Source organism: Arabidopsis thaliana, chromosome 2 (genome assembly GCF_000001735.4).
Source record: "Arabidopsis thaliana chromosome 2, partial sequence".
Taxonomy (NCBI): Eukaryota; Viridiplantae; Streptophyta; class Magnoliopsida; order Brassicales; family Brassicaceae; genus Arabidopsis; species Arabidopsis thaliana.
Window position 1 is genome coordinate 7,886,913 of NC_003071.7, and position 12,521 is coordinate 7,899,433.

Genomic DNA, 12,521 nt, shown 5'->3' on the forward strand with positions numbered 1-12,521 from the left:
TTAAAGAAATAACCTTTTAAGTATATAGAGTTTTAATCATTTTTGAATTCAAAAATTCAAATTATTGACATAAAGAAATATAGATTCATACAAAATAAGAAAAAAAAAACACAACCATAAATTTTTGCGCTACTTTAATTTCTTATATTTTTGCGCTAGTCCTTATATTTCTTCTATTCAGATTTCATGACCATTTGCGCTAGTCTAATTAATGGCCTATAGAGTTTTCATTGGACCTTTAACAAGCGTAATCATAGAAATAAACTTTTAAGTATATAGAGTTTTAATCATTTTGAACTCACAATTTCAAATTCTTGACATAAGGAATTACAGACTCATACAAAATAAGAAATAAATATCAAACATAAATTTTTGCCCTAGTTTAATTTCTTATATTTTTAGGCTAGTACTTATATTTCTTCTATTCAGTTTTCATGACCATTTTACGCTAGTCTAATTAATGATCTATAGAATTTTTATTAGGTGTTTAACAAACGTAATTATAGCAATAACCTTTTAAGTATATAGAGTTTTAATCATTTTTGAACTCACAACTTCAAATTCTTAACTTAAAGAAACAAGAAAAAAAAACCACAAACATAAGTTATCATCATTCTTCCAAAAGACCAAAATAAGTCTCATTTCTATTTCGCCCATTCAATATTACGTTATCAGGAGTTATTAATTTTCCTGCATTTCTTTCTGATCTCACCACTCGAACCTGTCAAGGGAGAGATCTTCCCCATCTTGATCATCGATTCCGCGAATTGCTCGAAGAACTCTTCTTGATCCTCTGCATACTTCTTCACGAGCTCTCTCGATTGTTCGTTGCTAGAGAACAAGACTTGGTCGGAATTCAACAGTCCCATGTTCTCAATCAAGTTCTTAAAGTAGCTGTTATCAAATCTTCCAGCACTGTTGATGTCAAGCTCGGAAAGGTTCTGGTCCCCACCCGATCTAGGGCACCTTTGGCGCAAGATAGCAGCGTAGGATTTCTCTAAGGTTGTGTCGGGACTTCCGCTTCCGGATTGATTGTAAAGTCTCTGTCTGAAACTAGTGCATCTTGAGAATCCAATGGTGTGGCTCCCTGAAATTTTTTTCGGTCAGAACGTATGACACGACCATTTTGTAAGGTTTAACGTTAGCTTCCAAAGCAAGTAAAGTCAAAATCTTCCTTGTGTGTGAAGTAAGCTTACCGGATAGAGCAACGAGGTCAGTCAGATTGAGACCTTCATTGCTAAATCTCAAGAAAATTGTGTCGAACAAGTTGTCGGGTTCAGGAAGGTCTTTGTTTGGTTTAGCCCGGCTTGCAGTTGCCGAATCTCTTCTTCCCAAAGGAACCGTCCAGCTTGGCCCACCTGTCTACACAAAACCAAACGAAATTGAATCTTGACAACTCAAAGAAGTAAAAGAGAGAGCAAGAGAAAGAAAGCGACTTACAAGAACAGAGGAGTCTCTAGCAGCTAGAGTTAAGGCGTCAGCACAAGAGACAGTGTTAGGGCATTCATTCTCTAATGCTGCCTTGATCTCGTCAACAACTTCAAACCCGCGAGCCGATCTGCTGTTAGGGTTAGAGTTCTTCTCAGTAACTATACTCCCACTGGTGTCTAGAAGCAACGATCCATCACAACCCTACACATTTTCATTTAAATAGATAAGATTAATGATGATTCTCAGCATTAGTAATTAGCTTGTTGAGCAAGTTCTAAAAATGACTCTCTAGTACCTGAACGAAACAATCGTGGAAATGGAGCCTCATGAGAGAAGCAGCCATACGAGTCTCCCTTTCAAATGCCTTGGCTACAACGGACCTCACGATCTCCTCCGCTCTAGGGCACGAGCTCCTGTAGAAATCTGGGAAGAGGTTCCTTTTGTTGCCGCCAAAGTTACTCGCGTTGTCACAGATGCAGAGAGTAAGAGCGTAAGTGAGAGACAGAAGAATGAGAAAGCTCCCGATTCTTGCCATTTTCAATTGTCGCTAGCTAGATCAAGAAATAAGAAAGGAGATGACTTTGTGATGATAAGAGAAGAAGAATCGACTTGGTACCTTGATTGGAATTAATCAATTAAGTAGATATAAATCAATTTATATACAGAGAGTTTGGCGTCATGAAGAGGAACAAACAAAGGCAATAGACTTGGTACCTTGATTGGAATTAATCAATTAAGAAGATATAAATTAAAAATGACAATAATTTTTAAAAATACAGAGAGATCGTGGATTTAAATTTTGGTTTTTAAAATTACCACTATTAGTTTAATATTTAGAGAGTTTAATAATTATAAAAATATCAATTACATTTTAGTTTTCCAAAGATACCACAAAACTAAATTAAACTTTCAGTATTCAAAACTAAGGCCCTTAAACTATAAACACAAAATTTTAACCCTTAAAAAAAATACTCTAAATCTAAAATAGGTAACCCAAACCTAAAAACAATATTTTGAATCTTTGAACATCAATTTTTGATGTTGTGATATTTTTGAAAAACAAAATATTTTGATAGTATTTTTGGAACATTAAATTAATAGTAGTATTCCTGACAACAAAATTTAAAAGTGTGGTATTTTGAAGAATTGTTATTGAAAAAATGGCTTGAATTCAAAAGGACTAAATCTTGGGGTTTGGTATCCAAATGTCGCAAAGTTGCACGAGTTGTTTGACTATTTTACCGTCATTTCGGTTACATTGCTGGTTTAATGGTTTTTATAAAGTTGTTTGACCAAGTGTTATTAGCTCAATTAATATTCGATGCAAAGTTTAGATATCGTTGGTTCGAGTGACGTTTGGAACGAAACTAATATTATATGTTATGATTTCAGGTCTGGTAGGATTACGGGCTTTGTCCCAGAACCTTCAAATATTCAAAAAAAAATAAAAAATTGTTTGGTCGGAAAAAGATATATGTTTTTAACTTTTTACGGTTAAAACTAATTTTTTTGTTTGAAAGAGCAAAAATAGAACCAAAAGTTAGAAGTAGTAGTGATTAAAAAGATTAAAATAAACTTTGTAACAAATAGATGGTGATTAAAAGGTTTAAATAATCCATTTATTACCACCAGACAACGCTAATACATTTGTAAATTTTGAATAAAGATTATATATATATATATATATATATATATATCAACACATGAAGTAAACATTTAACATCGTTCAGTGATTTTGTAATGCCTGTTAATGGCTATTAAGTCGTAGGCTCAAATCTATCCATAATTCAAAGATGAATTTTTTTAATTATATATATTTTAAATGGGATATTTTTTCCAACTAAAATATTTGGCGTACTAAACGTCCAATAAAAAATATATGGATTCTTTTTAGTATATTTTTCCTGTTTAAATTTACCAATGTTTACTGATTACATTATGAGCATTAAAAGTTGTTAAGTTGCAAGTAGGGGCGGACCCACGTCTAGAGGGGGTTGGGCACGTGTCCGACATTCTTTTTCAGGAAAAACAAAATTACACATTGAATTCATTTACTGATTATATATTTTGGGCCATTAGAATAGAAAATGAATTGCCCTATCCTAATGTCCAACCCAACTCAATTAAAACGAAAATAATATTTCAGCCCAAAACAATTAAACAGAAAAGCTCATAAAAAATATGTCTCAGTCCTAAGACAAAAATAATAACCGACGGAAAGAAGAGGCATCATTGAGTACATTGACCTACTTTTTTCATTCGTTAACTAAATTTTATAAATTATTTTCTTTGTTGGTTTCTTCTCAATTTTAAGGCACTCAGCGACATATATCTAAAGTAAGTAATTTTAGTGATTATTTTATGATTAATTAATACTAAAATTGTAGTAGATGATTGAAATCATTCGTATGTTCTTTTCTATAATTTGATAATTCATTCGTAGACAAATTTCTAATCTAAATTTGGTTTCTTCAGAAGTTTAGGGCCGATTTAGACAAGAGAAGATGCGTCTGTTGAGTTGGATATACATCTTGAATAGTATATTCAAGATGAGAATGTGAAGACAAAGTTTTCTTGTCCATAAACAAAAAAGAAATTTGTCAATATTTATTTTTAGTAGAATAGGAAATTCCAATTGGTGTGGAATAAGAAAATTGTCAATTGTAAGGTTTAGGGTTGAGCAATTTTTATAAATTTCAAAAAACTGTTTCATGAAGACTTACAAGCTTAAATGTATTCTCGAGAGATGTACACAAGGTGTGGCGTCGCTCCACCAAAAATGATGCAAGATTGGTAGTTTGGTTGTGGGAGGTTGTTACTATTTCAATAACATTCATTGTAATTCTAGAGAAGAATAGTGAATGTCCTATAGCAATTTGCGGCCTTTTGTAGTGAATGAATTCTAAACTAGGTCCCTAAGATGTACATAAAAGCTATCTCCTTTAACAAATTCTGTGTAGTTAACATATTCGCACTCCAACATATAAGTAATTGAACCTATAGGCTTAGCCACAAATATGAGTTTTGACATGTTCTATAACCAAAATCGACACAACAAAAGATCTTAAAATATATGTAGAGAAATATACTGTGAACTATGCCTTGTACGGTACATAGAATTTTGGCGTTTAAAACATCGTGTTTGCTACTAGGCAAGTACAACCACAAGTATTCTACTATGAAAATTTTAAAGCTTAACATATTTACTAAACAGTAGATTAAGTCATGGCTATGTTAAGCTAACATATTACAAACGATTTTTTGTTTTCTCGATCAGTCATATATATATATTATTTATAACTTGAACGATGCATGGAATATCTTCAAAAATACATCACATCGTGTATAATATATGCATGGAATAACTAAATGTGGAGAAGCAAGCATGCCCCTATATGTCATCATTGAAATCGTGTAGACACAGACCAACTTTGGATTTCTATAATAGGATTCAAAGAGGAAAAGGATAAAACTAATAGATAAACATATGCCTTATTCACTCACATATACAACTGGACAATGAATTCGTCGAGATGCATATTTTTTTTTTTCAAAATTTCGTCGACATATTTAGAAAAGAAAAATGCAAAAAAGAAGGTGAGAATATGTTCGGCCAATTTCCTTCAAACCTAATTATTTTAAAAGATTATAGTTAGGATATCAAATATTTAGACACTACATTTTTTAAGATTTTCCATGATGTTATTTTATTTTGTTTTCATATCTCGTTATTTCTGGTCGACTTTCATGACCTATAGAGTTTCCATAAGGCCTTAAACAAACGTAACTGTAATAACATTTTAATTATAGATAGTTTCAATCATTTAAACTTACAAAATTCAAATTCTTGACACAAAGAAATACAGACTCATACAATATAAAAAAAAACATAAACATAAATTCCTTCCTCCAAAACATGTCACATTTCTATTTCTCCCATCCGATACTAGGAAATCAAGAGTTATTAATTTTCCTGCAATTCTTTCTGATCTCACCACTCGAACCTGTCAAGGGAGAGATATTCCCCATCTTGATCATCGACTCCGCGAACTGCTCGAAGAACTCTTCTTGATCCTCTGCATACTTCTTGACGAGCTCTCTTGATTGCTCATTGCTAGAGAACAAGACCTCGTCGGAATTCAACAGTCCCATGTTCTCGATCAAGTTCTTGAAGTAGCTGTTATCAAATCTTCCAGCGCTGTTGATGTCAAGCTCTGACAGGTTCTGGTCCCCACCCGATCTAGGGCACCTTTGGCGCAAGTTAGCAGCGTAGGATTGCTCTAAGGTTCTGTCGGGACTTCCGTTTCCGGATTGGTTGTACAGTCTCTGTCTGAAACTAGTGCATCTTGAAAATCCAATGGTGTGGCTCCCTGAAAAATTGAGGTCAAATTATGATAAACCCGTTATTAAGGTTCAACTTAGCTTTAGAAGCAAGTAAATTTCTTCCTTGTGTGTTAAGTAAGCTTACCGGAGAGAGCAACAACGTCGGTGAGATCGAGACCTTGGTTGTTAAATCTCGTGACAATTGTGTTGAAAGTGTTGTTGGGTGCAGGAATGTTGTTGTTTGATCCACTCAAGCTTGCACTTGTCGAATCTCTTCTTCCCAAAGGAACCATCCAGCTTGGTCCACCAGTCTACACACAAACCGAACCAAATTAGATGTTGAGAACTTAAAGAAGCAATAGAGAGAGACAGAGAAAGAAAGCGACTTACAAGAACAGAGGAGTCTCTAGCGGCTAGAGTTAAGGCATCAGCACAAGAAACAGTGTTAGGGCATTCGTTCTCTAATGCTGCCTTGATCTCGTCAACAACTTCAAACCCGCGAGCCGATCTGCTGTTCGGGTTAGAGTTCTTCTCAGTAACTATACTCCCACTGGTGTCTAGAAGCAACGATCCATCACAACCCTACACATTTTCATTCGAACAGATAAAATTAATTAATGATGTGTCTCAACACTAAACTTATTGAGCAAGTTCCTTAAAAAAAACCTCTCTAGTACCTGAACGAAACAATCGTGGAAATGGAGCCTCATGAGAGAAGCAGCCATACGAGTCTCCCTTGCAACAGCTTTGGCTACAACTGACCTCACGATCTCCTCGGCTCTAGGGCACGAGCTTCTGTAGAAACCTGGGAAGAGGTTCCCTTTGTCGCCGCCATAGTTACTCTCGTCGTCGTCGCAGATGCAGAGAGTAAGAGCGTAAATGAGGTAAAGAATAATGAGAAAGCTTCCGATTCTTGCCATTGTCAAATTTTCCGCTAGCTAGATCAAGAAAGAAGAAGGAGATGACTTTGTGATGGTAGGAGATATGAAGGATTAGAAGAAGAATCGAAAGTATATATAGGCCAGAGGGTTCGTGGATTATAGCGTCATGAAGAGGAAAAAGCAAGGCAATAGAGTTGGTAACTTGATTGGGGTTTAATCAATTAAGAGATATATTAAAAAATGACAATGTATTGAAAAAATGGTTTGAAATCAAAGAGACTAAATCTTGGGTTTGGTATCCAAATGTCCCAAGCTTGCATGAATTGTTTGACTATTTCACCGCCATTTTTGGTTATTATACTAGTTTCTAGTTATTTTTATAAAGTTAAAACTAAAATTTATTTTGATAGAGCCAACATAGAACCAAAAGTTAAAAGTAGTGATTAAAAGGTTAAGGTGAACTTTGTGACGAATTAATGGTGATCTATTAACAGTTAACAATTTAGTTTGAAAACTAGGATTTTGAATTTTTATTTGGTTTTTAATAGATTATTTTCATGCATTTTCAGTCATAAGTTTTTATTGTACACAACAAATGGTAAGATTGTTCGGATCTTGACAGTTTTAAAATTTAGTTTTACTGCCGGTTTTGATATATAACTTTGTTTGAAACGAGTGAATATATGGAACTCTTACCGATCGACAATATAGAACGTATAATTGATCACGTTAACTAGTCAGATTTCTTTAAGAAGAGTTTTCTTATTAGTTGAAAGCTAAATAACAAGGGAGATACAATGTATTGATATGAAATGTAAATGTCACAACCAAATAGAAAGGAAAGAAAGAACCAAAGAATTTAATTAGAGTAAAAAGAAATAAATAAATGCTATTTATCTATAAACAAATACTGCTATTAGACTATAAACCCGCACCATTTTGAAATTAAATCATAGAGAAACATAAATGATGATTCGGTCACAAAGCACGCACGCGTTTTTTAAAATTCTTGACACTTCAGATTTAAACCTAACTATTATAAAGAAAGCTTTATATAGTTACAAAAAAAAAACAATGTTTTACTTGGTCGTGGTTTAGTAAGTAAGTAGTCAAGGTTTCACAAGTCTTCCTTTGTTGTGATAAAAAATTAACTAAAAGGGACAAAGAGTATGAACAGTTTCTAACTGCTCTCTTGACAAAAGGAAAAACAAATAATATCCCTCAAAATGTTATTCGTTTGTTGACTTATAAACAATAAAAAAGCAAAAGGGTTTTTGTCTTCTATCATAAAACATGGATATGCAGGTAAAAAGCGAATATCAAAGGTGAAGAAAACTATGAACATTTCAACGCGTGTGTGGTTCCTACTTTCATTTGGTTTTGACTCTTGACGTCGTCTCTCTTTCTAGAAACTAATTAATGATCGAGAAACAAAACCCCGAAAACGCATGTCATCCCAAGGGATACTTGAACTGAGTTATGTTTTGCAGAGCCATGTCATGTGTACAATCTTAAGGACATAATTAAGACAAGTTTAATAAATGGTTCTCTGATATATAAGTTATACTCCTATATGATACTAATATTTATTATTATTTCAACTTAAATAGTTTTTTTATGGATGAATAAAACACTAATATGAAAGCATTTCTTGCAAAGTATATAGATTATGCCTCATCATGAGTTTTTATTTAGTAGAAAAGAAAAAAAAAACTTAACATTATTTACTAGAACTAAATTCAATCAAGATGTTTCGTATGATGAAGAAGTAAAAGGGAAAAATAGAGGCTGCATGAGCGCATGGTTGAAGCCATGGAGAATGCTTGATCTTCTGTCGAGAAGAACAAACCGAAGGCTGTTTTCTTTCTTTTCTTGTATTTCTTAGATAAAACTAAAACCAAATATATTTTGAAGAAAATCTGTTTTTTAATAAACAAAAACTTTAAAGAAGCATATAAGCTCTGAAGACATAATAAATGTATACAGCTTAAGAAAACATGAGATTTGTTTTTTATTGCATAAAAAAACATTTTAGCTTGATTTTAGAAGCAATTTGGGTTGATTGCGAGGTATATTATAGACTTGAATTATGGAAGTACTTTGGCTTAATTCAGAGGTTATGATGAACTTGAATATTGGAAGCAATTGGGTTAAAACAAATATAAAAAGTAGAAGTACATGGCTTAAAAACAGGAATGTAACCGATTGTTAGATAATTATAACTCTGATATACCATGATCGAGTGAGGATTGATATAAAATTGAACGACAATGTTATTGCTCTCATCAGAAGTATCTTAGGGTTAAGTACATATTTATAGTTGTAGTGTTTCCTATGATTTTATATTATGAACAGTTTTCAGAATTTTCTTTAAATGGGCAGTGGGCACAATGCCCAAAAATAACTTGAGCCAGCCTCTATAAGAAGTGTACAAACAATAACTAAGTGGGCCAAACTTCATTAAGCTTAGAACAATATGGGCTGAATAAAGCATAATTATGAATATATTAATACATTATTTTTTGTCTAAACTTCATTAATTTTTGTTGTTTCCATTTTGATTCATCACTATCTAAGTCTATTGTTCCTTAGAACAATATGGGCTAAATAGACTTAGATAGTGATGAACCAAAATGGAAACAACAAAAATTCTTAGTATATTTAGACAAAAAATAACTCTGTCTCAAACAATACAACCCTAAGTGAGCTCTCCAAGGCTCATAGTCGCTCCGATTTTATGTGTTCATCTTTAACATCCTCAAAAACTAATTATCTTTAGAATGAATCAATAACTAGCTCAAACACTAAAATTCATTGTGAACGCTCTCTAATAAAACTCATAGGCTCTTCAATGTTACATGTGCTCATCCTTAACATATCACTCTTTGATTTTACGTGTGTAAGTCATCCCTAATATATCGACAAAACGGTATTAAATCATGGACTATCCACGGCATGGTGTAGAACTTAATATTATCGAAGATACAACACTGTATGTGTCATTTATCCATAATCCTTGTTTGTTGCTTTATTACATTTTGTTTTGTTCCATAAAAGTTATCTTATTTCAAAAAGGCGTACAAAAGTGTTTTATTTATGTGTATTGAGGTGAAAAATGCGAAATGCTTATGAATCACATGTGTACCCATCAGTACACTCTTCTGGATCTTTAACACAGGCAAACAAACAAAAGTGCTCATTCATATATAGGCATACCTAATAATTGTCTCATGTCATATACGAAAAATAATAGCCCATCGTTTGTGATGAGATCATTTATATATATATATATATATATATATATATATATATATTGAACAAATCAGAAGAAACAGCCAATAATTTTCAGCAAGTGTAAAGCTTCACATATACGAGAAGAGAATAGGACATCCAATAATGATTATTTTTATTTTGTTGGTGTTTATATATCGTTTTCATATATGTCTTCATATAACATAAAGTTAAGATTAAAATCGTAAAGACACAACACCAACCTTTTTATATATAATAAGATTCAAAAAGATAAAGGATAAACATAAACCATATTCACTCACAATAATACAAGTGTACCGTAAATATGGAAATGTTTGAAGTCACGGATTAAATTCGTGTTGGAAAAAGTTTGCTTTCTTAAAAAAAAGAATAGATTACGTTCATATGCCCTGACCCTGAAACATCTAATATTAAAAAAAAAAATATAGATTATATAATATACACAATATATATCTATAATACAATATATTCATAGAGATTCTTAGAAAAGATAAATGCAAAAGCAATAAAACTAAATTGACGTTATATGTTTTCTTGGCCACATATGTAATAAATACAAATAAATCTTCAAGATACCATCATTAATATGAACGTTTTGCGTTCGTACAATAAACTTTATCACTGGTGTTATTACATTTGAAAAAAAGGAAAAATCATTGAATTTTAAATTTATGTCCTTTTGTATGAATGATACTTTTAAGCAAAAATGTTTGACTGACGAAGGTTTTAATACATTTCTAAATAATTATCATACACCTAAGATTTGCTCATCTGTGTTTTAACTAAAAAAACCATAATCTTATATTAAAATGATGGGTTCTTGCAACAAAACCCTCTAAACATATAAGCATCATATATATGTTTGAAGATCTTTTATTTTTCACATACATTATGATAAATTTCTCCTAGTCGCAAGGAACTCTATTTGTTATATAATTGATCATTATTTAGCACTTACGTTGCTGACAACGAATTATATTACAGGTGAAATTTGACTTGGTAGATTTGACATGTTATCTAGAAGTTCCTTTTTATTGTTATTTGCAGAAAAACCAAAACTTAATTGTAAATGCAGCTTATATATATATATATATATAATCATCAATCCAAAATGTGATTTTTTTCATTCTTAAAAATTACCAATCCAAAAAGTTGCTTTTCTCGAAGCATAAACAAACCATTATCCGAATAAACAATTGGAATATTAAGGTGAAAGACAAAATCATGATAACATAAACATATATAATCATATAATTATAACAAAACACACACCAATACATGACAAAGTACAACTCATATATATATGCCCCAATATATATATAAAGTTTATATTTATCCTTCCAACCAATCAAAGATGCATGTACTATAATTACATCATCACACCAACCCAAAAACACCAAAATGGGCTAAATTTTAAAATAAAAAGACAAAAAAGGGGCATCTAATTATTTTAATTAATTTTATTAATCAATACATATTGATATCATTAGCCATAATGGGTTGGTTAGTGTAAACCGAACCACCCCAATGATTAACATTACTCATCATATTCATATCATCGTAATATCCGTCGATCCCAACCGTACGATCATCAAAACCACAGCCGTCGATCTGGTCAACACCAAATCCTGCACCGTTGGATTGAACAAGATCAACGATCTCGTTGAGAGATTGGAGTCTGGTGCTAAGCTCCTCCATCTGAGCGGTGAGAACAGAGTTCTCGGCTTGGATCTTCATGTAAAGCTGAGATGTTACGGTGAGGCTGTTCAAGATCTGACGGTTGTCGTTTGATAGCTGATTGATCTGAGCCGTTAGATCATCAACGTGTTTCTGTTTACGCATCCTTGACCTACGTGCAGATTCTCTGTTCGATAACATTCTTTTACGTTTTCGTTCGTCGACGGTGACGACGGAGTCCGACGGGTTATTATTACCACCGTCGGAAGAGCTTGAGCTCCGGTATGTGCTGCTAGATGACGCCATTGATTTTTAACAAGAAAAGTTACAAGAAGACAAAAAAAGGACAGAGTTTTATGTTTTATGTTTGGTTTTTTTTTATGATCTGTCTGAAAAAATTAATTAGAGTTTGTAGCAATTCATGAAACGTTGTAAAACCAGTAGAGGAAGACGACGGAGAAAGATTGAACGAGATGGGTTCTACGGCAGAGAGCAGATTTGACCGTGAGCCCAGAGAGCAGGATTTCGCAGAGAACGGGAGTCATCAGTTTCCGATCATCAAAAGACTCAAATTTTTATGTTTTCTCGGTCTGAATTTATGATGTCAGAACTTGAAAACAAACAGAGGAAGAGTTTTTTTTTTTTTTTGGTTATTGGAGAAGAAACAGAGGAGCTCTAAATATAAAAAAGAAAACAGCAGAAGATTTTTAAGGAGATAAGGAAGAGAAGATGAGTGAATGGGAAAGAGGTTTTTGATGAAGGGTGTGTTATGGATTATATAGAAACCAAATCTCAAGCATCCACTTGTGTCTTTTTAATTTATTTTGATTTTTTGGGAAATAATGGATGGTGGGGAAAGCTGGAATCGTTTACGCGCCCATTGTTTTATCATTTTTATTTTTTACTAACAAAATGATTCATTATAATTTTATTAAA

The 12,521-nt window shown here is 32.6% G+C and overlaps 3 protein-coding genes across 3 annotated transcripts, besides 1 other annotated feature; all 3 read right to left on the reverse strand.

The window, feature by feature from the left end:
* Positions 1 to 671: 671 nt before the first annotated feature.
* AT2G18140 (Peroxidase superfamily protein) lies at positions 672 to 1,966 on the reverse strand (the record flags this gene model as incomplete). Its single annotated transcript, NM_127371.1, has 4 exons — positions 672 to 1,087; positions 1,197 to 1,362; positions 1,441 to 1,632; positions 1,727 to 1,966. The coding sequence occupies 4 exons, from the start codon at positions 1,964 to 1,966 to the stop codon at positions 672 to 674; spliced, it is 1,014 nt and encodes a 337-aa protein (NP_179406.1).
* Positions 1,967 to 5,121: 3,155 nt separating this feature from the next.
* Positions 5,122 to 6,797, reverse strand: AT2G18150 (Peroxidase superfamily protein). Its single transcript, NM_127372.4, has 4 exons — positions 6,432 to 6,797; positions 6,145 to 6,336; positions 5,900 to 6,065; positions 5,122 to 5,801 (listed from the first exon to the last, which is right to left on the reverse strand). The coding sequence occupies exons 1-4, from the start codon at positions 6,672 to 6,674 to the stop codon at positions 5,386 to 5,388; spliced, it is 1,017 nt and encodes a 338-aa protein (NP_179407.1). The 5' UTR covers positions 6,675 to 6,797; the 3' UTR covers positions 5,122 to 5,385.
* A 4,302-nt stretch (positions 6,798 to 11,099) lies between these two features.
* Positions 11,100 to 12,330, reverse strand: bZIP2 (basic leucine-zipper 2). Its single transcript, NM_127373.2, has one exon. It carries the CDS (start codon positions 11,889 to 11,891, stop codon positions 11,376 to 11,378), a length of 516 nt encoding a protein of 171 aa, NP_179408.1. The 5' UTR covers positions 11,892 to 12,330; the 3' UTR covers positions 11,100 to 11,375.
* Positions 12,005 to 12,130: a sequence feature (AT2G18160.uORF1).
* Positions 12,331 to 12,521: the final 191 nt, after the last annotated feature.

Coding starts and splice junctions, on each gene's coding strand:
- AT2G18150 (NM_127372.4), bottom strand. CDS start 6,674: ATGGCAAGAATCGGAAGCTTTCTCATTATTCTTTACCTCATTTACGCT. Junction 6,066..6,144: donor CTAGAGACTCCTCTGTTCTT/GTAAGTCGCTTT, acceptor GTTTGTGTGTAG/ACTGGTGGACCAAGCTGGAT. Junction 5,802..5,899: donor CGACGTTGTTGCTCTCTCCG/GTAAGCTTACTT, acceptor TCAATTTTTCAG/GGAGCCACACCATTGGATTT.
- bZIP2 (NM_127373.2), bottom strand. CDS start 11,891: ATGGCGTCATCTAGCAGCACATACCGGAGCTCAAGCTCTTCCGACGGT.